Source organism: Alosa alosa, chromosome 11 (genome assembly GCF_017589495.1).
Source record: "Alosa alosa isolate M-15738 ecotype Scorff River chromosome 11, AALO_Geno_1.1, whole genome shotgun sequence".
NCBI lineage: Eukaryota > Metazoa > Chordata > Actinopteri > Clupeiformes > Clupeidae > Alosa > Alosa alosa.
The window spans coordinates 11614177-11640761 of NC_063199.1; the positions used below are offsets into that span (position 1 = coordinate 11614177).

The 26585-nt window shown below is 40.6% G+C and overlaps 3 protein-coding genes across 3 annotated transcripts; 2 read left to right on the plus strand and 1 right to left on the minus strand.

Annotated features, from left to right (window-relative positions):
* Window positions 1-2445: 2445 nt before the first annotated feature.
* vac14 (vac14 homolog (S. cerevisiae)) lies at window positions 2446-13743 on the minus strand. The gene is made up of 19 exons (XM_048257834.1): window positions 13079-13743; window positions 12361-12511; window positions 11739-11906; window positions 11506-11568; window positions 11270-11377; window positions 10650-10759; window positions 9505-9626; window positions 8876-9013; window positions 8487-8630; window positions 6360-6423; window positions 5841-5985; window positions 5658-5723; window positions 5413-5554; window positions 5046-5178; window positions 4731-4905; window positions 4424-4542; window positions 4070-4149; window positions 3506-3656; window positions 2446-3283 (listed from the first exon to the last, which is right to left on the minus strand). The coding sequence occupies exons 1-19, from the start codon at window positions 13180-13182 to the stop codon at window positions 3124-3126; spliced, it is 2343 nt and encodes a 780-aa protein (XP_048113791.1). The 5' UTR covers window positions 13183-13743; the 3' UTR covers window positions 2446-3123.
* An 886-nt stretch (window positions 13744-14629) lies between these two features.
* On the plus strand, window positions 14630-17073 carry zpd (zona pellucida glycoprotein d). The gene is made up of 9 exons (XM_048257713.1): window positions 14630-14821; window positions 14920-14971; window positions 15059-15166; window positions 15260-15468; window positions 15610-15767; window positions 15848-16090; window positions 16212-16395; window positions 16655-16766; window positions 16921-17073. Exons 1-9 carry the CDS (start codon window positions 14777-14779, stop codon window positions 17046-17048), a joined length of 1239 nt encoding a protein of 412 aa, XP_048113670.1. The 5' UTR covers window positions 14630-14776; the 3' UTR covers window positions 17049-17073.
* Window positions 17074-17180: 107 nt separating this feature from the next.
* On the plus strand, window positions 17181-23248 carry mmp15a (matrix metallopeptidase 15a). The gene is given in 13 exon segments (XM_048257714.1): window positions 17181-17749; window positions 17849-18019; window positions 18382-18530; window positions 18874-18996; window positions 19148-19455; window positions 19657-19772; window positions 19775-19820; window positions 19946-20193; window positions 20337-20453; window positions 20455-20476; window positions 20949-21099; window positions 21269-21384; window positions 21650-23248. Coding segments are annotated over 13 exon segments (2010 nt in total). The 5' UTR covers window positions 17181-17737; the 3' UTR covers window positions 22081-23248.
* The last annotated feature ends 3337 nt before the right edge of the window (window positions 23249-26585 follow it).

Consider the following 26585-nt stretch of genomic DNA (forward strand, 5'->3'; position numbering starts at 1 on the left):
TCAATATTTGCCAGAGGTATGAATAATTTTGTTCTTAACTGTAGCTACCAATTAAATTTAAATATTTAAATAAACAATTAAACTCACTTCTAAAAAGTTGAATGGTAACATTTGCACAACTGGAGGTAGGGGTTTGTGCAACCGTTCCTAAATCTGTTCTGTTCAGCTGAATTTCAATCACCACAGGATGGCAATGTTGTGTAAAGATCTCAGACAAGTAGTCCAGCAGCCATGGGATCAGACCTGGTTTTGTCGGTCAAAGTTTTTTTTTTTTGCAGAATCTTGTAGACTGGCTTCTAAAAAGTTGAATGGTAACATTTGCACAACTGGAGGTAGGGGTTTGTGCAACCGTTCCTAAATCTGTTCTGTCCAGCTGAATTTCAATCACCACAGGATGGCAATGTTGTGTAAAGATCTCAGACCTGTAGTCCAGCAGCCATGTGGTCAGACCTGGTTTTGTTTTTTTTTTTTTTGCAGAATCTTGTAGACTGGGGGTAGATCTTTAAGATTTAGGAGTTTGCTATCCAGTGATATCCCTTGAGCAATTCTCGATATTAAGCCTTTCTTGTTCAATGTGCTGAACCGACAAAACAGGTTCACCTAAATTATGGCATTTGGCTGCCAGACTATTCACATCTTGGTTGATTGTGGCTGCATTCTCTCTACAAAAGGCTGTAGGCTATAAAGTAGCCTATATTGATGCAGCTTGTTACAGTCATGTTCACATGTGAAGTGTAAGTGGGAGTTAGGGGAAAGACCCCCCAAAACTCCACAAAACTCTGGACTCTGAAGTTGCTGCTGTTTTTTGTACAGCATTTGTTTGCACTCTGACAACACATCATAGCCTATACACATTTTGGCTGACTGTGACATTGTTGTGTTCTTGTCTTGTGATATTGTTGCTGCTTATTGTTTAATGTTAGGAAAAATGTCTGTTGAGCACTTCTTTATTACTCTTGTGATAGGAAATGTCTTACCTGTTGCACTTTTTCTTCTTCACCGTGGGATAGAGAAAGGCACTCTTGATTCCTCTGCATGTCTAGTATATGTGCGAAGAAATTGACAATAAAGCTGACTTGACTTGAGATAGAAAACATCAGAGGGACACAGGTGTTCTGTTATGTTGTGTATTGCCCGGTAGTTTGAAGCGATTCATGTCCTTCCCCTCACACATCACAAAGGGATTGCAGGGCACTAGAAAAGCATAACTTCTTTTAGTGTTTATTATATGGCCACTCACTACAGTGTGGAGAAATGTCTTATGGTTTGGGATTATTCTCATATGGCCAAAGATGGCACTCTCATCATTTCAGTTAGTAATGTTCAAAAGTGTGTAGCCACCGACACTAACATGATCTTCATTCTTTTCTCAAGCACCAATAGTCAGTAACATGTCCAGTCAATACATTATCATGTTATACTGTACATAAATCATGATAATTACATCTTTTTATTTTTAAATGTTTTTATATCAAGAGTTTACCAGCAGCATCAAAGTCGATTCAGTTAATAGGAATCCACATGCTGTTAGGTAACTGGTGAAACAGAACCTAAAAAGTTCTTAACAAACCCCACAGCTGTAGATGAAGCTGAATAAACTGAAACTGTGGGTCCATATTGGTTGGCCAAGGTCCTCGTTCCCTTGGTCATGGAGTAACACAGGCTGTTTAGAATAATAATGAACAGTTTTGCTCAGTCAAACCAGTATGTTCTTGATGTCGATGTTGAAGCATTGCCTAAAAGCAGTGTTATGTTGTGTTATTGTGATAGTAAGGTCCATGGCTGTTGTCTCCACTGCTGACACCAAGGAAAAGTCCATTAAGTAGTAGCAGAAAGTATATCTTAACTTGAGTATATTGCTGCACTGATAGAAGTTACCTTTGGCAACACCACTAATCAATTTCTGTTTTGCTACTGACCTCTTTATACTGGAGAGCAGACCTCTCTTATGCTACCCATGCATCAGAAGATTTTGATTTGGGAAAGATTCTTGAAAGATTGGAGTCTTTTAACTAATGGCCAAGCTTTCAAGCTTTTTTCAAGACTACAATCTTTCCCAAACCTTGTTAAAGTCTTCTGGTGTAAGGATTGACGGCTTTACTCATTATCACTTACAAATGTATATTATAACACAAAATAGGTAAGGACTACAATTGACCACTGCAAGCTTATTGTAACATTAGATGTTGCCAATATCATATGAAATCAGTACAGTACATATTGTAAACTACAGTCCTAGAACATCTTAAAATTCAATATTTCTGATTTAGAAAAGTTCTGAATACATTTGTTAAAAAAAATAAAAATAACAATAGACACTGGAAATGTTAAAATCAACAGTATAATATATACCCCAGCCCTCCAAATGGAACACCCAGTCAGTGCTTAATTATATAATTCCTGAAAGAGCAAGATGGAAGAGGGGATTATAGGGATTATTCATGCCATCTTAAATTTAAGTTTATTTGGAGCTTACTATTATTTATTGTGGTCCTCATTTTTTAATGATAATTTAGACAACACTTACATTTGCTGTTTACAATTAGATTGGTGATCATATCAGGTCAGAGAAGCATATGTTATAGTGAAAAGATGTGAAGGTAAGGAATGTAGAAGTCATGAATATAGATGCATCTTTACCAAGGTGAATCCAGAGTGAGGCGAGAGTAAGGTATTCACAATGCAGAGTTGATGCTTGGCATCAGAAATCAAAGAGTGCTGGTACTTTTATGTGAGTTGTGAGGTATAAGAAAAGCAATGCCAACAAAACTATGAAGCTGCTGAAAGCATTTAGCTGTGTAATCTGACACTGCTTGCATACTACCTTGACGATGAAAGCTTCCTAGTGAAGGACTCACTTGTGGCTAGTCTTTTAGTGCCAGCACTGGTTTGAAATAACTACAATACAATGATTTGAAAACATTCCAATCACTGGTCAAAGACTGCAGAGGAAAATGATGGCATATACATTCCACACAAACAAAAAAAACTTCTTATCTTAACATAAAGCACTTGAAAAACAACAGTACAGTACATTCACACATGATAAAAAGTTCCCCTAGAGGTCCAAAATCAGTTAATGTTCATTTAATACTTGAAACGCTGCACTCCCGACAGTGCCTCTCAGAGCGCTAGCTTCCTATCGGTGTGCTCTGCTCGTCCTGTGCGCTGGTGTCGCACCTCCAGGTGTTTGCTCTGGACACGGTCAAAGTGCTGGAGCAGCTCCGTGTAGTCCACATGAGCCTGATTGGAACGTTTGATGTTGCAAGACTTTGAATCATCCCTGGGGAAAAGAAAAGATGACTGATTGCTGAGATTGAGTTGAGATGTCTTCATCAGTTAAGAAGCAGAGGAGGTGTAGAGTACAATAGTGTGGATGAACTTTAAAGGAATGCAGGTCACTGTACACTTTAGAGTACTGGTACATCAAGTGTTGAAGCACTTGGGACATTGGGGTGATTTAATAAGAGGATGGCCTAGTTGGGATGGGTTTTAGCATACATACACGGTCCTCATGAGTTCTGGGTTGGGTACACAGCGCAGTCGATGAGACAGCAGCTGGAAGGCCTGGCTTTGAGGCAGCAGCATCAGAAGCCCATACAGAGCTTTGATTAGGTAAGGGTTGTTTTCCACATCCAGAAGCTGCAAACGCAAGTCTGTAAAACAGTGAGAAAATTACAGACCTGTTTAGAGCACCAATAGATCTCTTTAGTTCACCTACTACAAGTACCCAAAGCTGCCATGTTTGCCCATAGGAGATCCGGGAGCTAATCGAAGCGAACTACCTGTTGAAAGTTGCACTGCAAGTTCGCCATCTTAACATTCCAAATATCACAGAGCCTACTCGAAGGCAGATGACAAAAGTCTGTATGGCAAAACGTTTGCATTTCAGACTTCATTGTCCTCTTGAGAGTGTAACAGGTTGATAATTTAAAATTCACATGTTATTTTCCCATAGGAAAAACCTTATATGGGCAGATTTTTTGTAGGCAAACTTCAGAGGTCTATATGTAACCAGGAGGTACAGAGACAGAAAGTCATACATTAAAACAATCTGGTTCAAACTCACAGGTAAAGATGGGACTCTCAATAAGTTGCACCAGTTTGTCCACTTCCATGAGGAAATCTACAGTCACCTCCAGGTCCCCACTGAGAGACATATCTTAAGGAATCGTTTTATACACTTACTCCAGTACAAAACATGATGTCCCAGTTTCCCAGACATGGATTAAGCCTAGTCCTAGACTAAGAGAGAACTGAAAGATCTCTACTGAAAAGGATTTTAATCTAGGAATACACTTGATCCATGTCTGGGAAAGTGATCCAATGTCTCAGAAACACACATTTGATTTTTTCTTGATAAAACCAAAGTCAGAGTGTTGCATTTCAATTTCAACAAATTGAAACATGAATTCAAGGATACAACTTCTGGATGAGCTCATAGGCATGACGGTAATTCTGTGTCAGGAAGCAGAGGGACACCGTTGCCACGGGATTGTGACACCAGGATCGGTACAGACAGCAAAAGAGAGCGCAACTCTCCTAAAACACATGACATACGAAAGGTGCTTAATGTACTGCAACAACTTCACTGTGGGGGGAAATCAACATTGAAAAAAGTAGACTTTGGGATCTAATCCATCTTCTTTGTCTATGAATAGATATCAATTACACTCACAAAACATTTCTGAGGCCAAAAGCCTCATCAAAGGTATGGGACTAGATCTAACCTGAGTGCGCAAGTCCTTGAGCTGGTTGCGCAGCTGGAACAGCTCGGCTGATGTGAGCAAGATGGTGTTGAGTGTCTGCACCATGGTCGAGGCAAACTTAAGGTCCTCCTCCTTCAGCAAGATATCTGCCATGGAGTGAAAGATGTTCTCTGCGTGCAGAAGCAGACAGAGCTGTCTGCAGAGTACAAAAACACACACATGGGAGCTGTTAAGTCTGCTGTCTGAAAAAACACTTTACCGAAGCACCCTTAAAAGTAGCCTGAGCATCATCTAGCAGATATCTGAGAGAAGGTGCTAGTGTCTGAGCATGATCACCTGATGATGAAGGCCCCCCTGGTCTCCAGCAACTTCCTCTCCAGACTGAAGCGCTTCAGCAAGTTGATCATGAATTTGTAGAAGTAGGAGTTCATGCTGGGGGTGGAGGGAGAGGAATCAGCCATTTTGGAGCCTGCAAGAGTGACAGCTTTAGCTATTAGTCATGGACAGTGGGCAGGTATGCAAATAAATGCAAAATGCTCTTCTAAGGCAAACACACAGCAACTGCTAATGAATTTTTCAAAAAATCAAGATGCTTAACAACACCCAAACCATACTACATGCTATGTCTATATTAATCTATATTATATTACACTGCAGACAAGGTCAACAAGGAGTTTAGTTGAGAAAAGCACAAACGCCTCACCAACCACCAGCTGCTGGCCAATACTGTGCTCAGGAACCTGGAGTTCCGTTTTGTCAGAATTGTCACACATCCCAGAGTTGTACGTCTGTCCGGCCGGTGATGATGCAATCTCGGCAAGCACTTCCAAATCTTTCAGTATTACCTGAGGGTGCAATGATAGAGAGAAAACTTTTCCCACAAATCACTTTGCTGCAGGTATGTAGTGGTCAGTAGTGGACAGTCTGTGGTCCATAGAAAAAACATACCTCATCAGATTCATCAGAAAGAGTCTTCAACAGCATTGGGAACAAACTATCCGTGTGTCTGAACATCTATGAAGATAACACACATAGGAACTCTTTCAGTGAAAGTATAAAAGCAAGGTCATACTAAGAGGAAAAGAGGTCTATATTGCACAGTACAGTGTGAAATGGTAAGGTTTGGCTCACCTTCCGTGGTGTTTTTATGTAGAGATGGTACAACCACTTGAGCACAGCAATCCGAGTCATCATACCAGTGGATGAATCATGCAGGTGCCGATCCAAAACCTGAACTATTCCATCAAGATCCAGAGTAACCTGTGCCCTGTCTAAACTGGGATAGTGACATCACATCTGACAGTAAGTAGAATGCAGTGGCATTTACACAGTTTCCTCTTTAAATGTAAAACTGTGTAACTGCTGTCGTGGGGTGCGTTTCCCAAAACCATAGTTAGCAACTATGGTTTTGGGAAACGCATCCCTGATCCTGAGTTTGTCATTTCAGTCATGCGTGTTCATACAAAATTGCAGATGTAGCCCAAGTGTTAAGAATATGAATATGTAAACAATATCTGGCTCCTTAATCCAGACTGGGGTTTGGATTTGGAATTCAAGCAGTATTAATGGGTGTACGATTAACAAGGTGTCCAAAGGGGAATGAGGAGAGACACAAATTGTTTAGGTATGCTTTGACATTGTAGTCCTTACCTTGCTGGGGTGAAGAAGCTAATTTTGCTAAGACCGATGGACTCCTGAGAGGCATTGAGTGAGTCTAGACACAAAAAAAGAATCATGAATAATATCAGATATCGCAAGAGGCCGCCAGCTGCACAGCAGTGTTTGTCTCAATCTCACATAACCATACATGTTGGCTTCCATTTCAGGCATTAGTCATACCCTGGTTCCTCCATGTTAGTTTCAATAACAGCTCAATTCTCTGTGGTCAACAAATCGAGAACATAGAATACATCTATGTAAAGGCCTTTACTATAAAACACAATTCTTCAGAATATATTTGCTGAAACATAAGGTACATTCTAATTAACCCACAGTTTTAAAAGATGAAAGTTACACTGTAAACCCCCCAAAAATGACAAACCTTTAGGATATTCAAAACATTTTAAAACACAAAAAGTTCAATGTTTGCAGCCACCTTTCATACATATGGCTGTGCCTCAAGCACTACTGCTAGGCTTTCTTGGTGTCAAATCATGACTAGATTAAATATTTCTGAAAGAACAGTGCATAGCTTTCTTTGTAATCAGTCATATTAAAAGTGTGATTTGGTAGATCAAAAGTGATCACACTATCAGAAAATCAATACATGAAGCTTTGCTAACTGAGAGATAGAAACTAACTTCATCACAGATACAGAATTTGCTAGTTGCTACATAATAAATACAAGAATCTAATCAGCTAAACTACGGTCAAAAGAAGGCTGTTTGAAAGTGTTCTTAGTTCTTCATTGAAAGAAGAAAAAAATTACACTGATTTCAACCATGTGCATCTGGGGCACAGACTGACAGGTGTTTCTCAGTACACATGGGGCTCAGAATGAAAACTGATAAACCCTACGTTTGTCAAAGGAACTAATCGTATCTTTCTCCTCATAAACTAAATTGGTGACTGCAAGAACACATCACATGAGAAATACATTTTCATCCTTCAACATGATAAAAAATAACATCAAGAAATGCAACCCCTTCTTACAGCATCTCCTTGTCCTTACGTTCCACATTGCTACGTGACAGGCTATTGCTAAGTGATTTGTTGGGGCAATTTGTTGGTTTTCCTGATTACTTGGATGTTAGTGGACCATGGTAATTATTTTCCCAATTACAGAGGATGCAAGAGGCAGATTCAACTCTCAGGGCCCTTGCTGGCTCCCTTGAAATTTTGCAACAGTCTTATGCAACTGAATCAGATCCACTGAATCAGAAGATTCAGATCCACTGAATCAGAAGATTGATAGCCAGGCTACAGCCCATTGCAAGTGCAACCAATACCAGTTTATTGGATAGGGGTTCTGGAAAGACCAGAGGGCATAAGTTGCTTAATAGCTAAAAAAATAAATGATACGAAATCATGAAGCATGAAATACCTTTACTATACGAGATAAAAAGAAACTATTCAAATGAAACTCAATATCCTCCACATGTATATGCCTAGGATCAAGTGTCAAAGTAGATTTTTACTAATTCAATGTTCATTTCATGCCCTCTGGATGAAGCCTCTTTTACTGATTGAACACACATTGATCAACATGTGCATGGAGTAGCCACTATAGCTCAGCTACGTTGCGTAAATGTGATTAATGTGATGCACTCTCATGCATGCCCTCTCAGTTTGGCGTACACCAAGAATACAGGCTTAATGAAATGTACAGACTGCTTAAAATATCAGATGAAACCAAGCTGCTCTGAGAAGGAAACACAGGACTGGAATACTTTTCAATGCAGGAATGTTTCCCAAGTGTGGCCAGACTGTTGTTATAGTAGATTATTAAGTACGACTGAATTACATTTTTACATACATTACATCATACATTCTCATAAAAGATTCCTTTTGTAATAATAATCTCATTTATTTTATGAGATCCAGTGCTACAGACCTCCCTGTAATGGAGTATAGTATGCCCCATATTTCTACAAGGGAAAATGTACATGTTCATTTTTATTGCTGTAATAAAAAGTATGCATGTCCTGCAAGAACATTTCTTTGTTTTTGCCAACAAGAAATCAGAAGTAAAGACATACCAAAATGTCTCAAATATCTACTAATAAATGGATAGTTCTTCCTCAACTCAGCATTCTTACATGTACTTGTGTTACTCACCATTGAGATCTTCTTGGGACTTAGGCGGGCTGTCCTCTTGGGGAGGGGATGTTTGTGACCGTGTTTCATCTTCCTCCTCATCATCCTCAGGGGTGACCAGTTTCATTAGACTATGATTACACGCACTGGCCACTTCTTTAGTGCCTGAACAACATAGATTAAGGACAGAAATACAGCAAGAAGTTGTTTTGTAGTGTTGTATTTCCATATTCCTTGCATTAGCTGTTGCAGTGGATATTGTACACTACATATTATGTGCTCTCTCTATGCCTATGATTTTTTTTCTACATCGGTAACCATCACTGTCTGCAACATATCTCTCTCTCACACACACACACACACACACACACACACACACACAGTGGCAGAACACATTCACATAAGGATACTTTTCTTGCGGTCATCATAGGAGAGACCAGGCAGCACAGCGGTCAGGATTCCTGAGGAGTAAGGAAGCATCACACGACCAGCCAACTGAATGAACTCCCTCATCCACGTCATGGCTGTCAGCTGGATTAAGTCATTTGCTGAAATAGTACAACGGCACAATGGGTTATTGACTATGAATGACTGATCCAAAGAGAACACATAAAAATGGTGTCACATTTCTACTCAGAAGGTCGTATATATGAATAGCTTGTACTTCTCCATGACAATGTTTTGACCTCAGCATAATACATTTCAGCCATAATATGGTTTATTTTCATTAATGCCTAGGGCATTTTCTATTTATAGACATTTAGCCTAAGGGTATAGGTCCTCATACTAAGTATGTATGTGCACAAATAATTAATCCACTGGAATTTAATGAAACTGATAATTCAAGGTGCTTGATATATCCAAAATTCATACAGAAAAAGGAGTAAACTTGAGTAAGAATTCACGTATAACCAGATCTATACAGACTTTAATGTGAAAGGCCACATGTGTACACCCTACATTTAAAAAGAGAGCATGATGTGATCCATACATTGCCAGTTGAAGGTCACTATATGTTATACGAGTACATCACACTTACTGAGCTTTGACTCGTCTGACACCTGGCAGTGGATGACCAGAATGTTAGCCATCTCGGCAAACTTCACACTAGATGGAGTCTTTTTGATCTCCTTGAGAAACTCCCCTAAGACCACTTCACACCTGAAAAATAAGGAATGGTCATTGTTTTTATCCAGATTTGGCTGTACTAAGAGAGACAGAGACTAAGAGACAGAGATTCAAAGAGAGAGGGATCCTGAGTGAAATAACAAAAGCACTGCAGATACATGTTCCATGTGCTATATAGGCGTTCCTGCTATTCCTCCAGGCTGGGAAGAAAGAGCCCCTTGGGATATTTTATATAGGCCTGTACAGCCTGTCCTGACAATAATAGCATGTCAATCAAAGGTGAACAAGGCTGACGTAGTACCACCCTATAGATGGTGTAAGGATTAACCAGTTATATGTATGAGGGGTTTGGGGCAGGCCAGTGGTGGTCCAGACACCTCCCACATCTACTCCATCTATTGCTACAGACCCCTGCACCCATAGGGCTTCTGGCAGGTTGGCGTGACTTATGGTGGCTGAATATCAAATGACTATTTCATAATATAGGCTTATAAATTAAACATGTCTGATATCCTTGCAACTTTGCATTGGCACTAGTCGTGGTTCATCTCAGACAAATTGGGTTACTCACTCTGGGAGGATACTATTGGTACATGTTGTGCTGCATTAGTATGACGGTCGTGGTGCAACCTGTTGCGTCACAGTCAATATTTCAGGGCATTTCTGTTTGATTACTTGTTACACTGGGAGGCCTGACTGTTGTGGAAGATTCTAATCAACGTGGGTTAACATGTTGTCCTGTGTATAAATTGCTGTGTATAAATTGCAAGGCAGTTTGTTGTTCGTTTGCAAACAACACCCACCAACGTGGAAATTATATAATGACAACAAAATACACAGAATCTGTCTTGAATGGTATAGTATCCCTAAAAGTATTTATCATTAACCTTATGATGATTTTCCAATAATTCTACATTGGAGAATCACAATCCCCACCTTTTATTTAACAGAGAAAACAGTATTTTTATTATTTTAATATGGAATATTTTTTATATTATTTTAAATGGAAAACAGTATGTTAAAAATAGTACAGAAGAAAAATAAACAGGTACTCACGTCCGTCTAATCTCCTTGCTACTGTCTCCCAAAATCTGAAAGAGCCCATCCAGGATTTCTGGCAGGTAGTCGATAAGGTTGATGTCAGGGACTGATTCCAACACCAAAATCTACAAGGCAGTTGTACAGAGAAAAATAGGTCTGAATCCAATTGTAAAAAGATGCAGGTTACCTACACTTGAAACAGTAAATATAGCATTTGCATAATTACTCTAAGAACCCTTAAAATACATACAGAAGCTGATTTAAGATGTATGCATTTTAGATTCAACTTTATTGTCACTGTGCAGAGGACAACTAAATGTAGTTTGCGTCTAACCAGAAGTGCAAAAAAAGCAGAAAAGTGCAATGTGACACAGTATAGACAGGTGGTGCAGTATGAACAGTACAAGACATTTAGTGCAGTGTAGACAGTAGTATACAGTTAAGAAAGTAATTCTGTACTTGTTTTGCAACTTGTATTGAAATGCATTTCAGTACTTTGCTATGTCATGTTGGACTATCTCCATCATGAATCATTTGAAATGTAACAAAACCTGACAGCTTTTAGTTTGTGGGACAAAAAAAGATTACAGTTCTCATCATTAGCATAAAACTAAAACAAAAATAGCTTCTCTTACCCAGGAAATGATAAACTGCCGAGCATATTGGTTGTTGGAATAGATCCGCTCACGCAGCAATGGGACGAATGCTACCAGGTCAAATTTATTACTTTCTGTGACAATGTCCTACAAGAACACACAAAAAATGTTAGTCAGGAGTTACAAACTCTACCTAAGTAATTAGTGTCACCTATTGTAGACTTGAGGCTTTAATAGTCATTTTGTGTATGAAGAAATCAACAGCCCTGTCTTACCTTTAACAGTCTATCAAGGAGCTCAGAGCCACTTTTCACATTAGGATCAGGATCTGCTGCAAGCTGGGAGAGAGAGATAAACACTGTCTCTATGTAGGAGCATTACATATATACATAGGGCTTTCCCCAAACTATTTTCCAATTCTAGTTTATAGAAATAGATCACCTTCATAAATGCATTCTTCAAATTAATAGCTAACATGAATATATGGAATAAGGAAAGTTTGTATTACCTTACTAAGCCCGTCAAAAAGGACATTGAAATGAGGCAACACCGCTCCTCTGGCAACCTTTACGATATTGTATAGGGCCTCACAAGCATAGTATCGTAATCGGCTATCAGAGTCATTGAAGCAGGTAAGCACAGGTTCAATAAGCTCTTTCAGATACAGGCCAGAATCCTGAAAATACAATAAACAAGTCACACTATAGCCATGTCTACGATCATATTTAAATCGCACAATCAGTGGACAGCATATTTGTGCATCGTACAAATGTCATGTCATAGGGACAGTCATGTCCAACATCCTGACTTGCATTCTTCCAATCTCTGGTGGCCCACTTTTCTGTTCCATATAGATGCATTTAGCTAAATTCCGAATTCCAACAATGTGAGTATCAGTACAGGGACAGCATGTCAACAATGCTTTCCACAGTACTAGAGAACTAGGACATGCCTCCAGTCTATGGTAAGTGCATCAGCATGTATAGGCCTACTTGTGATAGAAATGATTTATGGAATAGATAGCCTAAGACAGGGTCTTTCAGACATTTAAGGAAAGATTTCTCCCAGTTGGAGACATAGGCTTGGTCTAACACATCACAAAGCAAATGGATTTCACATTGTTCTCTTACCTTGCCAAGAGCAATTGAGCAAGCTGCCAAGCCAATAAGCCCACCTTTGCGACTGTGGGGGTGTTGGGAGAGGGCAAACTCTGATGCCAGGATTTGAATAACATGCCTGATTTGGGTGGAGTTATTTTGAGCCACAAATTCACGTACAAGTCTGTGTTGAAAGACAAATATTTATTTACTTATACATTCAGAAATGTCCAATTAACAAGAGAACATGACAACTTCAAAGATATGAAGAGACTGTCTGGTCAAAAACATTTAGAAAGGGACACCTCTATGGAAAAGAGTGGAACTGTCATGACTGAGAAGAACTGAGTAGGCTAAGAATTTCTGAGAATGGGCTGTATAGGCTTTATAGACCCTTTCAACAATAAAAACAAAAACAATGCTTGAACGTTCTATTTGGGCCCCAATCTACTTCTTCTGCGTTAAGATATCGGAATGTTAAAAAGGAAGTCTTGTGGGGCCAACTATGATGCTGATAATGGAACTCTCTTGAAAGGGTCTATTAGCGCATTCTTATACACAGTCTTGCAGATCACCTGATGCGTCAGATGACAGGCTATAGTGCATACCATTAGTCGATTAATCATACAAATGATCTAAGTTAAATATGATCATATCAGAAATAAACATGGCAATAGTAAACCTACAGGATGTCAAACTAGAATGTTCAGTAGATAGACAGAAATAATCGTAAATGCACATCGACACTTACTTCTCAATTTCTAGTGCGGCAACTTTCCTCTTCTCGTACAATTTATCATTTAGAGCTCGTACTATGTTTGGGGTCAAAGGCGAAAAGTCCTTCTCTGTATTCATGTTCTTTACTACAATTCACGCTACCAATGACAAAAACACCTCCACGAACTGAGTATTTTCAGTGAGTGGCCTTATGCCACGGATACAAAAAAACACCAAACAATTAAATGTAACAATGTAACCACGAAGTAGGCTCCAATGTGACTGTCTCACATGCTACACACAATCAACTACCCACGCGAGCAGTCAATCGATTTTCACGGGTAAAAGCGATTGTCATCGGTCTTCAAAAACACAGATGAGTTGTTTAACCGTTTATCCAAGCAGTATGCCGGTCTGTGAGCATACACTAAAATCAAATATATAACGGTAGGCTAACGTTATCCTCCACAACCTGATGTGTCCGTAAACGTAAACGGTGATTCTCTCACGAACCGAAAGATCGCTGATGTTACGGCATTCACAATTGAATGTTGAAGACTTGTTATTTCCCTAGCTAGCTATATAGGCTACAGTGATCACACATATCCATTTGTGGCGATCATAACAGAAGTTCCTTCAAAAATGAACTCATTTGTGTAGCCATTTTTCCCGGCTCACATGACTTTCTGCACTTTTCCAGGATAATAAGTCAAACTCCGATCAAGATGTGCCCTGCCCAGGCCCCAGTGCTTGTGGAGTTTCTAGCATAGGCTACTGCAGCCTGCAGACAAATCGATGTTTCCTTTACAATGTAATCGTGTAGCCTAGCCTACTCAATCTAACCCATATGACTAAAGAAGTGCTTTCATTTAGCTACAGAAGTGAAGTGAGCAATGTTATTGATGCAGTTGCTGATTTGTTGCCCTCACCAGTGTCCACATTGCAAGTAAAAATAGCATTTGTTACCACAATGCTACCTTTAAAGGGATGCTTTTAATGCAACGGGTCCACTACTTGGTCTTATAGGATGTGTCTGGCGGACCAGCCTTCTGCCTCATTCTAGTGCTGCTGCAGAATCCCACCTACTTTGGCTACGGGACCTTTGGGAAGCCCCTTCACGTGACTGTCTGAAAAACACATTTTGCCATCTCTTGATCTCAAGACCACAATGAAGTCATTTACATCCTGGCACAAAGCCAATTAACGGGGGTCAGTTAGAATACAGGCATGGGTGGCATCTTTGATTAGGCCTTGCAGCTGCATGTCCAAACGAAATGAGTCGCAGAATATTGGTGGGTGGGCTGGTAACACAGTCCCCCACACATAGGCCTAGATCTTGCACACTTTACATTTATCTGATGCCATGAAAATGTGGATGCGACTTTTAGCCTACCTTGATATCAAACAAGCAGGGACAACTGCAATTATACCGTCCGTTCATAGTTGACGAAATAAACAGGCCATCACAAAAGGTTGCAAAGCATGTCTATAAACATCTATTTCGGCGATAAGATGCATGGAATGTAGGCCATCTCAGAGCAGCTTAACTAATAGGGCATTGCCTGTCAGAATTGAACTGATTATAAATACACCGGTGTCCTTCATTAAGTGCAATCAAGAGAGCAATTTTGAATCGGGTAGTCTGTCTTTAGGTCTGAATTGCGTTCTCAATTTTGAACTTTTGCAGCCTTCCAGTTCGGAAAATATAGGCTAAGCGTGTTCTTTTCCCTAAATGATCCAAATGATCTGTCTTGTAATGCTTCGGCCTGGACATAAGGTGCCCACACATTAATGAGTATGATGTTGACATTGATGGTAGCCTTTAAGACTGTTGGAACAATGAACATAGCCTAATTCTTATTTTTTGTATTTCAGGCAACTGTTGGTTTTGTGGTGTTTTCCCTAAGCCTTTTTGTTGGTGTTGCTGGTGAGCAGTAGCGGTCTAGATTTCATACCATCTCTAGGCCTATATTCTAACAACAGTGTAGCCTACTAACTGTTTAATTTGTTGTAGGACTATGCGACGTTTCACACTGTACCAATACCAGCAACTGTATTCTATCTGCTGATGGACATAGCTGTAAGTGCGCCATGGAATATTATGGAGATCTGTGTGACAAAGGTAGGTAATGCAGGGTTAGGTAATGCAGTATCAGGATGTCAAACAGTGTTAACCTGTAGCCAATGTGGTCCTGCTGTTTTCGCCCCATTTAAGTTGCTTCGATGAAAGTAATGTGCGGAAAGAACTTCATTAGCATCACAGTCATCGAGGATTTTTTCAAGTATTACAACGTGTCAGTGGAATCTCTGCACTTGGCAAACAAAAGCTGCAGGGCACATAAGGAAGTGATCTCTGCTGTTCCACACTACATAGTGCGAACGTCAAAAGACCAGTATGCTGCCTGTGGAGGCAAACCTCTGGAGGTGAGTGAATTCCCTACAGGATTCAGTCCTCAAGTCTGCTTTTGTTTATTCTCTACAGCTGCAGTTTATAGGTCCCGTCTGTATTTGATTAGGTCATGATGGTTTATATTAGCCATAACTTTCCCGTTCTTCCTCCAACAGAAAAATATCACACACATTGCATATTCCCTAACACTGATGTCAGACCCAAATGTACATGAGAATATCATCAGAGATCCAACTGTGAAAATTGATTACACATGTGTGTATCCATATATGCGAGCTGTCAGTCTACCCTTTCCCATTCATCCATTCTCCAGGTACCATTAGGCCTATATTTCATATATGAATGGATTTCTTTATCATAAAGTGTATTTTAATAAACAAGTGTCGTTTTCAGTGAGACAGTGGTGCGGGTTGATGAGTTGGATGCGAAGGTTGAAATGGCCTTGTTTAAAGACCACACCTTCACGGATGCCTTCAGCAGTGCTCCGTCAATTCACCTGAGGGACAAAGTGTATGTGCAGGTGTCTGTCACAGAGCCCAAGGATTTCTTCCTGCTGAACGTGAATGAGTGTTGGGCTTCACAGTCACCAAAGCACAATGAAACAACAGGCTTGACTCATCCATTGCTTCTGAATGGGTTTGTTCACCTATTTAAAGCTCACCATGTATCATAGTATGGACAGATGCATCTTTAAAATTGTATATTGTGGAATCAAACCCGAACCATGTAGAAAAAGTTACATTTTTTTTTTAACCAGGTGTGTCAATGATGAGACTGTAATTTTTGAAACCGGGACTATGAGTGAAATGTTTGGAAATGGCAAGAGTTCCACAGTTCGCTACTCCTTCAGTATGTTCCGCTTTGTAGCTGAGCCGAGTGTTGTCTACCTCCACTGCAAGGTGCACATTTGTGCTCCAGATGAGGATGAACCATGCAGACCAGTAAGTTCTTTGCTCATTTTCAGTAGTCCAATGTGGAAGTTAATGTTTAGTATTCAGCAAAGTAGACAAACCAAAAACACACCTCTCATATTACATTCCGTTTAAAAGAGTTGACCTTCAACAATGGCTCTGCCAGAATGTGTTCTTATAGATGTGTAGTTGTAATTTAACTCTGGGATGACTTCCTCCGAGCATTTCTTTCTTAAAAGTGTTCGATACTTCCTGGTTTGTACTTATGGTCTTTTGTTCATGCTTTCAGAAATGTAAAAGCATCACTAAACGAGAAGCTACAAGGGAAGGCCCAACCCAAGGTCTTCTGTCTTATGGGCCCATTAAAATTGACAAAACAGAAACTTCCACACAAAAATCTAGTATGTGTGTTTGGTACTTTGTAATTTAAAATATTTTAAAATCCAAGTTTGTAGATCTCATCTCCAACCTGTTATTTAAATTTTCACAGACTTGCTGGCCTAGTAGTGTATACAGATGCATTGATAAGAGTGGTATTTCTTGTCTCCTTTCCAGAGCTGGTGCTTATGCTGATGCTTCCTGTGGGTGCAGTCTGGGTCCTGGGTTTGTTTCTCTTAATCCTCATCACCTTTGCCCAGGCTGGAGCCAGAAGAGTGTCTTCAATTTCAACTACAGATGGCTGAAATAAAATATGCATTTACTTTTGCAGTGTCCTAGTTGCAGTCTCTGACATGCTCAGATAGACATTCTAATTAATTTACTCGTAGGCATTCCATACGGGAAAATGGACAACAGTAGCCTAATATTCCAAATCACTAGATGGCAGTGGTTGTTACTTTTGTTAATTTCTGTCATTGATATAATAAGCCTAACAATCACAGTTGTGATTATTAAGCTAATAATAACACGGGATAGTTTTATGCGATGGACACACTGACAGTATTAGGGGGAGTGGTGTGTTTGAGTTAGGCCTAGTATGTAAGCGGGTGGGGCAGCAGCCTAGCTTGAGAGAGTGGGCTACAGTGGAATTAATCTCATAGAACTCTCGCCCGGACGCCATCCAAAACATCTCGTGAAAAGTTATGCAGGATTTTCCCTATCTAGTTCAGTACAAGCCACACCATATGCGTTTCTTCTCAGAGTTTCGATTGGAAAGTTCAAATGCGTGCTAATATATGTCGATAAGACAGTTGCGGCGTAATTTGAGGCGGACGAGCAATAGTCTACATTCAGCTGACAGACGGTCCGAAACTTGATCAAAGTTTTCAAGTATTGGCCGTTCGGCTGTAAATTTGCCATTTTAATGACAAATGCTGTGAAGCAGAGATTTATCGACGCTTGAAGCGCATTTCAGGTCCGCTTTCTTCGGTGAATGATCGCGAATGTAAGGTAATATTTATTAGTTATTGAGTAGCCTATGCTGCCATGAGGGTGGTCTAGCGTGTTTCTTAGTTACTTTGCTTTGTGTTGTCGGCCCGTCCAGGTTTTTAGACGGTCAACGCTATTCTGCAGGCTGGTGAAGAAACGGGGTGCAATGTTATACCGATACGGACGTTTTTCTCCTGGATTGTTCAAATGGATTATTTTCCCTTTGTGGTTGTCACTTATTAGTAACTTCGAGGCATTTGCACAAGATGACCCCTTCAACGCTGAGGTAATCCTCTACAATTTTTAAAAGAATAGCCTATTGTTTTGAGCTGCAAAATCTTATCCCAGGTGTTTTTACTTTCGGCTATGCCTCCGTTCATGGGGTAGGGGGGCTTGCAGGGGCTATTCTATTGTTCCATTGTAGCCTATGACGGGGTAGCCTCACAACAACTGGGGTGCATATCTTTGACTTTGACAAATGAGACTAGTAGCCATTTCAATGCGATGACACAGTGTGCCATATCACACACAGACACATCAATATATCTCAGTGTAGACCGACCCTTGACGTCCTTCCCAGTAGGCTAATTCTTCTAGTTTCCTCCCTCAGTTTTACAGTAATGTTTTGTTTCCCTCTCGCAATCTCAGTCCTGGCTACGGAAGTATGGCTACTTGTCCCAGGCTAGCCAGCAGATGTCCACCATGCAGTCTGCACAAATCCTTTTGAATGCGGTCAGCGAAATGCAGCGGTTTTATGGCCTAGAGGTTACTGGAGTTATGGACCAGGCTACCCTTGGGTATGGATGCCCTTTATTCTGACATTCTGTTTACATTTGGAGGAGCATGTGCTGTAGGCATATAAAACTGGTTATTGATTTATTTATTTTTAGAAACTGAAAAAAAGCTATTTTTAACATTCCATTTGCCAAAACTGGGTAGGCCTATTGCTTTATTTATTTATACATTATTTTTTCTAAACCTGTCTAGGGTAATGATCAACTTACATATATGCTACAGTAAAACAAAACAAAAACAATTTGTAACATTACTCCATTTGCCTTTAAACAATAACAAATTATAATTTATGCCTGGCAGAGACGCCTGTAAATATTTATAATCTAAAGCATTATACCACTTCAGTGCTATGAAAAGGCCTCGATGTGGTGTGCCAGATCGATTTGTGCAGCCAGATGAAGGAAGCACACGAAGAAAGCGATTCGTACTCACTGGCCAAAAATGGGATAAAGATAAATTAACTTACAGGTAAATTGCTATTTCTTAACCCAACATCTGATTATGTTTGACCAATCTTTTTACACAATATCAATTATGTTTTCTGAACTCTTAATTATGGGTTGACATCATGTAGATCTCATGCAACAGATACATTTTGTTTCCTTTTTCTGCTTCTCAGTCTTCTTAACCACACACCCAAAATTGGAGAGCAGAGGTCATTTGAGGCAATTCGTAAGGCCTTTAAGGTGTGGGAAAGGGTGACGCCTCTTACCTTTGTAGAGATCCCTCACAAGGATATAAAAAATGGCACCCAAGGAGAGCCAGACATATTGGTGCTGTTTGCCTCCGGATTCCATGGCGATATGTCTCTGTTTGATGGGGAGGGAGGGTCCCTTGCTCATGCCTTCTTCCCCGGCCCAGGGATGGGTGGAGACACACACTTTGACCTGGATGAACCCTGGACACTTGATAAACATAATGAGCAAGGTGACTAGATTCAAAGATCATCAGACCCAGCAATACTGTACATTTTTCAATGATGAATGTTAGCCTATATGTTGTACTCATCTTTGTGGATATTAATGGGTAGCTCTTTTTTCCTGGCATTTCTTTAAAGTCAGTGGAGGAATATATAAGTATAAAGAGTATATATTTCACATGATCACACCACTGTTGGTTTGTGTTCAGGTGTTGATCTCTTCCTGGTGGCAGTCCATGAGCTTGGCCATGCTCTTGGTCTGGAGCACTCCAACAACCCCTCAGCCATCATGGCTCCTTTCTACCAGTGGATGAAGACGGATGATTTTTCTCTCTACATGAGGATGATCTTAACGGAATTCATGAAATTTATGGTGCATTTCTTCAAATAATTGCATCTCATTTTTAGTCTTCTGCCATCTGGCCTGTCATTGTAGATCTATAGTAAAATATTTGTTCTGACCTGAATGTGAATATGAATGTTTTTAATGTCTTGAAGGACATCCAGTGCATGATCCAACCCAGGCCACCCCTACTCCATCATTTGACATCATCTCTACAGTTGCTAACCGCGTCACCCCAAAACCCAAACCAAGACCTACCAAACCCTGGGTCCCACCGGTAGCTCCAACTAGAAGGACCTATCGACCACGGCCAACACAGCGCTCCGATGGAGCTCCTCCCAATATTTGTGATGGCAACTTTGACACAGTCACTTTGCTGCGGGGAGAGATGTTTGTTTTTAAGGTAAATGAAACACTTCATCTCCAGTGTTTAGTAGCATGTTATGTCCATTTTTTTTAGTTGTTTAGTTAGTTAGCTGCATTGTTATGTAAAATACCATTATATGTGGATGAGAACTGCTATCTTAATGTCTCTTTTAACAACAGGGTCGTTGGTTCTGGAGGGTCCGAAGGAACAAGGTTCTGGACAATTACCCAATGCTTATTTCACTGTTTTGGATGGGACTGCCGGATAACATAGATGCTGCATATGAACGTCATGACGGGAAAATTTGTCTTTTTCAAAGGTATTCCTCTCTTCCTTTAGCAGCATGCCAAGTGCATTCAGTGTACATATTTCAGTTGTGTGTGACTCCTTTCACTGCTTTTCTAACTGCAGGTTTGAGTAAAAACACTGAGTATGCAAAGCTTTGTGGTGCTCTGTCTTTAAGCAGTCTGTTTCTCCCATTGACATTCTTTTTGCCAAATTATGTCACTAGTAAAACACTCTGAAATGTGAATGTGGAAAAAGAGCCTCTTAGTGTTCAGCACCTGGCACAGCTGCTTAACTGTTGATTGCGTCATACACTAGACCAGATGCTGACTGTTCTACTTTCAGTTTGAAACTTTTTTTGGAGGAATCGAATTAGAGAGTGGCCTCAGTATAAAAAGCTAGCTGCCTTTTATGTATGCATGGCTCAGGATGCATTTTTAATAGATAGTTAGTCACATTTTTATTTCATTTTAGTTATGTTGAGGTTGTCGTGTTTGATATTGCAGGGAGTCGGTACTGGGTGTTTCGAGAGGCTGATTTGGAGCCAGGATATCCACAGGAGCTCTTTCACTATGGCCAGGGCATTCCCACAGACAGAATTGAAACAGCCATTTGGTGGGAGCCAGCAGGCCACACATATTTCTTCAGAGGGAATCAGTAAGTACACATGCTTTGTAAAAGTCCATCCTTTGATTGTCTGATGCAACGTTCTGGTGTAATGTACGTGACAATGAGGGTACCAGGAGTAAGTCTCCAAAGTCTACAATAAGTATACATTATTGGACATTTATACATTAGTTACATCTGTTAAATCTGTGCTCCTCAGATATTGGCGCTTCAAGGAAGAAACACGTCTTGTAGACGAAGGCTACCCTAAACCAGTGAGCGTATGGAATGGTATCCCTGCTTCCATCAAAGGAGCATTTCTCAGTGAAGATGGAGGTAAGTGTGATGTTTTCTCCTACACAGAAACCAAATAAAAACGATTTTGACAAGATATTTAATCATCAAAATAATTTAATAAGACATTTAATCATCAAAATGCTCCAGCTTCAACAGGAAACTTTAGTTTGTTTTACTTCTAGTTGTAAACGCAAAGCTAGGGCAGAACAATTGTAACTACATTTGGCATATAAAAACTGCAGGACCCCACAATTATCTGGCTTTGGTGTTCGCTCTCTCATCATTGTTCCTTTTCTACTTACAGAATACACTTACTTCTACAAAGGCACTCAGTACTGGAAACTTGACAACGCAAAGCTGCAAGTGGAGAAGGGATACCCCAAATCTATCGTCAAAGATTTCATGGGCTGCACAGTGTACTGGAGCCCAGATGTGGACACTGATTCCAATCCAGATGGGGGCAAAGGTGCCGATGAAGATCCTACCGTCAACGGAGACTCCAGCCATGAGGATGGAAAGGAAGAGGAGGATGAGGAAAAGGATAAGGAGATAGATGTGGTAGTGAAGGTCAATGACAGGGATGATCATGTTCTAACTCTAGTCCTGATCACTGTGCCTTTGGTCCTGATCCTGTGCATCCTGGGGGTGATCTATGTCATCATTAGCACGCTCCAGAATAAGGAGACGCCAAAACTTCTGGTCCATTGCAAACGATCCCTGCAGGAGTGGGTGTGATCTGCTTAGCAAAGCGGATGGATCTGAACCTCTCTCATCCTAACACACAGCACTGCACTCACCAACATGCCTCACTCTCATGGCACTCTCCACACTAAAATGTCCACCCATACACACACACGTCTCACAGGGGTCTGGATCCTGCTCCTCCTCTGACCATGGTGCTTAACCCTTTCGTAGATATGGTTAAAGAGACTATTTGCACTTTTCTGTACTCGAGTGTATATGTTCTGGGGTTGTTTGTGTTGTGGTTATCTGCTCTCATGGCATACCTGTGTGTCCCTCTCCCACTGAGCTCAGACTCTTGAGTTCTTGCCTTGAACTGAACGAATGTCACATCTGTTATGATGAGCCTTACACCACTATATGTACCCATTTGTCTTTACACGTTGGTCATCGTTAATTCACTGAAGGCCAAACGTACAGACGAAGAATGTGTAGTCGCCTGCACATCTTTAAGAGGCCTTTTCAGTTTCTGTCTGTGCAGAAACACTGGCCTGGCTAATGCAGCCCAGATGTTGCTGATTTAGGAGTTTGCAAGCTGGGGATTTTTGGACTGTCAGTATTTCCTTCGTCTGTCTTTAACAGTCACTGCCAAGGAGGAAGGGGTTGAGGGGTGGGCGGCGCTCCCCTGGCACCCAGCCATCTGACCTACATTAGTGAGCCCCACCACTATTTATGGGCTCTTTCTCTTTCAGAGGTCTGCCTGAAAAATCTTTTTTCTTGTGAGATTTTGGTTGATTTCCCTTCCCCTCCTTGTTTCGCTGTAGGCGCACTCAGTGTGGAGTCATTGTTTAGACATTTGATTCCCTCTCTGCGTGTGCCATTGTTCATGATCTGTGGTGCTTTAAGTGATTTAAAATGAAGGAAAGTGTGGAATTATGTACCTAATTTTTTAACTTTTGACAATTTGCCGCGCTTCCCTGCTGTTTACCAACAATCTGGCTTTTATCTATGTTTTGCCTTTGCACCTTGTGTGGTGACTATGCCTAAGTATTTTTCCTTACGCTTGTCTGCTTGTTTGAAATAACGTTTTGAAGATTTTTTGAAAATGTTGTACTTTAACATTGTTTTCTTGTTGCTAAAAGAATCATGCAGGACATGTATGGCTTTTGCACAGATACATGTAACAATTTGTTGCTTAGTAATAAACACCGCTGTAAGAGTCTTGACTGGTTTTATAGAAATGTTTGGATGCTTGCTTTGCAAAGGCAATTTAATTGAAATTGGCATCTGTGAGGAATGAGAGAGCTATTAAATGTTATGTGCTTGTCAAAAAGCATTTCCAAGTTCACAATTTGCAAACATTTTTGCTCCATGTGTTGGTGTTTTCAAACATCTAGGAGGGTGTGGACAATATCCAGCTTGCTGAATGGGGGAAACAGCTGCAGAAATGCAGGTGCAAGCAACAGTAACCTGGCAACACCTGTCAACAACTTACTTAGTGTCCCTCCTGGACATGGTTACCCTCACACTGCTCTCCACTATCTGGAATCCTGTGTAGAGTAAGATTGTATGGAAGTATTTGTCAGTGTAGTCAAAATACAGTTCTACAATTTTACAGACAATTGTAGTATAAGTATATATGCTCTTGATCTTGTGAGGGAAATTTGGTCTCTGCATTTATCCCAATCCGTGAATTAGTGAAACACACTCAAAACGTGTAATCCCGACGCTCACCTTATCTTGCTCAAGACTTTTACCTGTCATTGAGTCATCCTGTGATTTCCCAAGACAGATGTAAGCCATCTCATGTAATGTTGGTACCACAAGGGAGATCCCTTAACTGCCCCATTGTCAGTCATTATTCTGAAGAGTATCCTGCTAGTCTGAACCCTGAGTTCCATCACCATAGAGATAACAATAGCAGTCAGACAGGCAACTTCAGACCCTCGCGGGGTAGTGAAAACAAATTGGTTGATCGAATTTATTTTATGGTCTAGCAAGAGGACCAAGATATGAAACCCTGTGGCTTGTTTGAAAATGTGAATTCAATTGGACCAGTAGTTTTAGGGCCCATAGGGGGCCCCAATGATGGGTAAAGTGCAAAGTCACTCAATAAAGTATAAGCACAGTATCTTGTGCATTGTTGCATCCCAGTCTAGGGCTTGTGGGACATAAAGTATTTGAATAGTGAAAAAACGGGCAGACAACGGAACATAATATTATGTGTATTTATTCATTTTATTGAAGTATGCAAAACAGACCTAGGCGCAACAGCAAAAAGCAAGGCCTTGAAAGTAGGCCTCAGCAGCCAGGCGCTCACTCCCAGTCTCTCCCCTCGGTGAGTGGAGAATGACGATGGTTGCATGGGTAAGGCCCGAGGCTGGCCCTTGCGATGGCAGCGAAAAGTGATCCCAAAAGCACAAGCAAGAGCGAGAGACCTCCTGAATGATGTCAGCCACTTTTAAAGGGACAGGCTATTATGACATCCAATTGGATCACACCACCACTCAGCTGCCCCAACCTGCCTGTAAGGCACACAACAGAAGGAAAAGACACAAAGGACACGCAGAAGGACCCACAAGGTTGTCACAGCATGAACTAAAGCTATGGGGTGGTGTGGGGGAGTAATGAGCTGATGCACCAGTGTGTGTGCTTAACATGTTGCTCATGGTATACAATTAGCTAATAGATTTGGCCTCATTATTAAATTAGCTTGGGTCAGACTTTGCACTTTGCCCACCATATAAATTAGGGCCCTTAAAGTTATGAGCAGACACAGGCAGGGCTTTAATTACAGTACAGTAATTACAGTCCACTACAGTAAAAATATCCAGAATTTTGATAGTAGGCCACATTCATAAAGGGCCTTGACAAATAATAATATCAACATTGATCAGTCATTGCACTAACGTCTTGTTTTTATTAACCATCACAGAAAGCCTGGTAATACTGCTAAATAAAGAGTGGTTCAAGTCTTGGAGAGTTGGCCCTTTTCCAGGAAGAAACCAGCTGGAATTTTACAACATTAGTGGTCGCAAAAGTTAAACAGAGACAGAAATATACTCAAGCCCATCTGCACCATGAACTTAATTACCAAACTTGTTATCTCAGCTGGGAAGGGGACTCATGCAATCAAAAACAGGAGAAAGCAAGGAGGGCAGCAACTTGTTAAAGAGTGAGAGAGGAGGAGAGACCTGCATTTAAACATGGTAACTGATTCTAATGATGAGATGAGGTTCCTACACGCTCACTAGACATACTGAACTCAACACAACACAAATCGAGCAATTAACAGCCCTACGTGGCTACAGCCCTACAAGGCCTACGTGCGGATTACACAACGGGGTAGTTCAGCTCCTTTAATCAGCCTAGTTTTGATTGCCACATCACATTGTAAGCGGTCAAACATGGTTGAAGTGACACATTAAGGGGCAGAGGAAACATCTCTGGGCAGTGGAATTGTTTCCTTTCTCTTGTATTTTTCTTCGATTCCATCTTTTTTTATGTCTCAGCTGCCATGATCTGTTTCACTATCTTTTGGTGTTTTATTGATTGGACTGTTCAAGTGTCCAATCACATGTGAGGACATTGTTAAGCTATGCTTTAGTGACCTGGCTTAGTTCCACTGGTTGCGTAATTGCCATAGCACCTGAGCTTATCCTTACCTTATCTCATTATGGGATCTCCTGCCTCTGAGCTGTCACAATCCTCCTGCCCACAGGGGCACTGACTCCATGGTTACCTTTGCTGTAGCCTCAGGTGTCATCACATACAGGAAGTTGCTGATGTTGCCTTAAGGTATAGTATATAGGTATTGATATCATAGAAACTGTGCCAATCCTAGACTATGTTATTACCTTAAAGAAAATAGAATCTTATACATTTACTTGTGCATATACATAAGGACACACCACAGGTTTGGCTTTGAATTTGGTCACGTGTAGTCTGGGGGAACTCAGACGAACCTGTAAGCAAATTTGAATTTGCTCTGCAGGTATGTCTGGAAAGGATTCCATTGACGCTCATTTCTGAACTTGCCGTTTTACAACTTCCAGGGATGTAGCAGTGAAATAAAACTTAAATTGGTGCATTAAACTCTTACCAAACTGTTTTCAGAAATGCAGCAAACACATCTTTCTTGTAAACAAAGGTTTTAAAATGCAGTTGTTTACTCAATTCCAAAGAAATAACATGTTCCTGGGCTTTTGGTGATACAGATGTCAATGCCATATGAACATCAGTTAGAAATTGTGTTTATCATCATTGCATATTCCTTGTCTTCAGAGACAACTCAGACAGGGTGAATGAATATGAGTGGGACGTTTGTGATTAGGCCTCACAACTCAGTCCATTCTGTCCTGTTGCTCACATGTGCACATGTGATGCTAACAAACTGACAACAAAACTAATTAGCCACCTGATGAGTGATACTGTAAGAATAGTGATGTCCAGGCATCTTCGCAAGACCTTAAGTGTCCAGAACACGAACTCTAAACTGAACTGAACATTTTGTCACTCTTATGCTTGAAATAATGCATCTGAATTTTTAAGTAGCATCA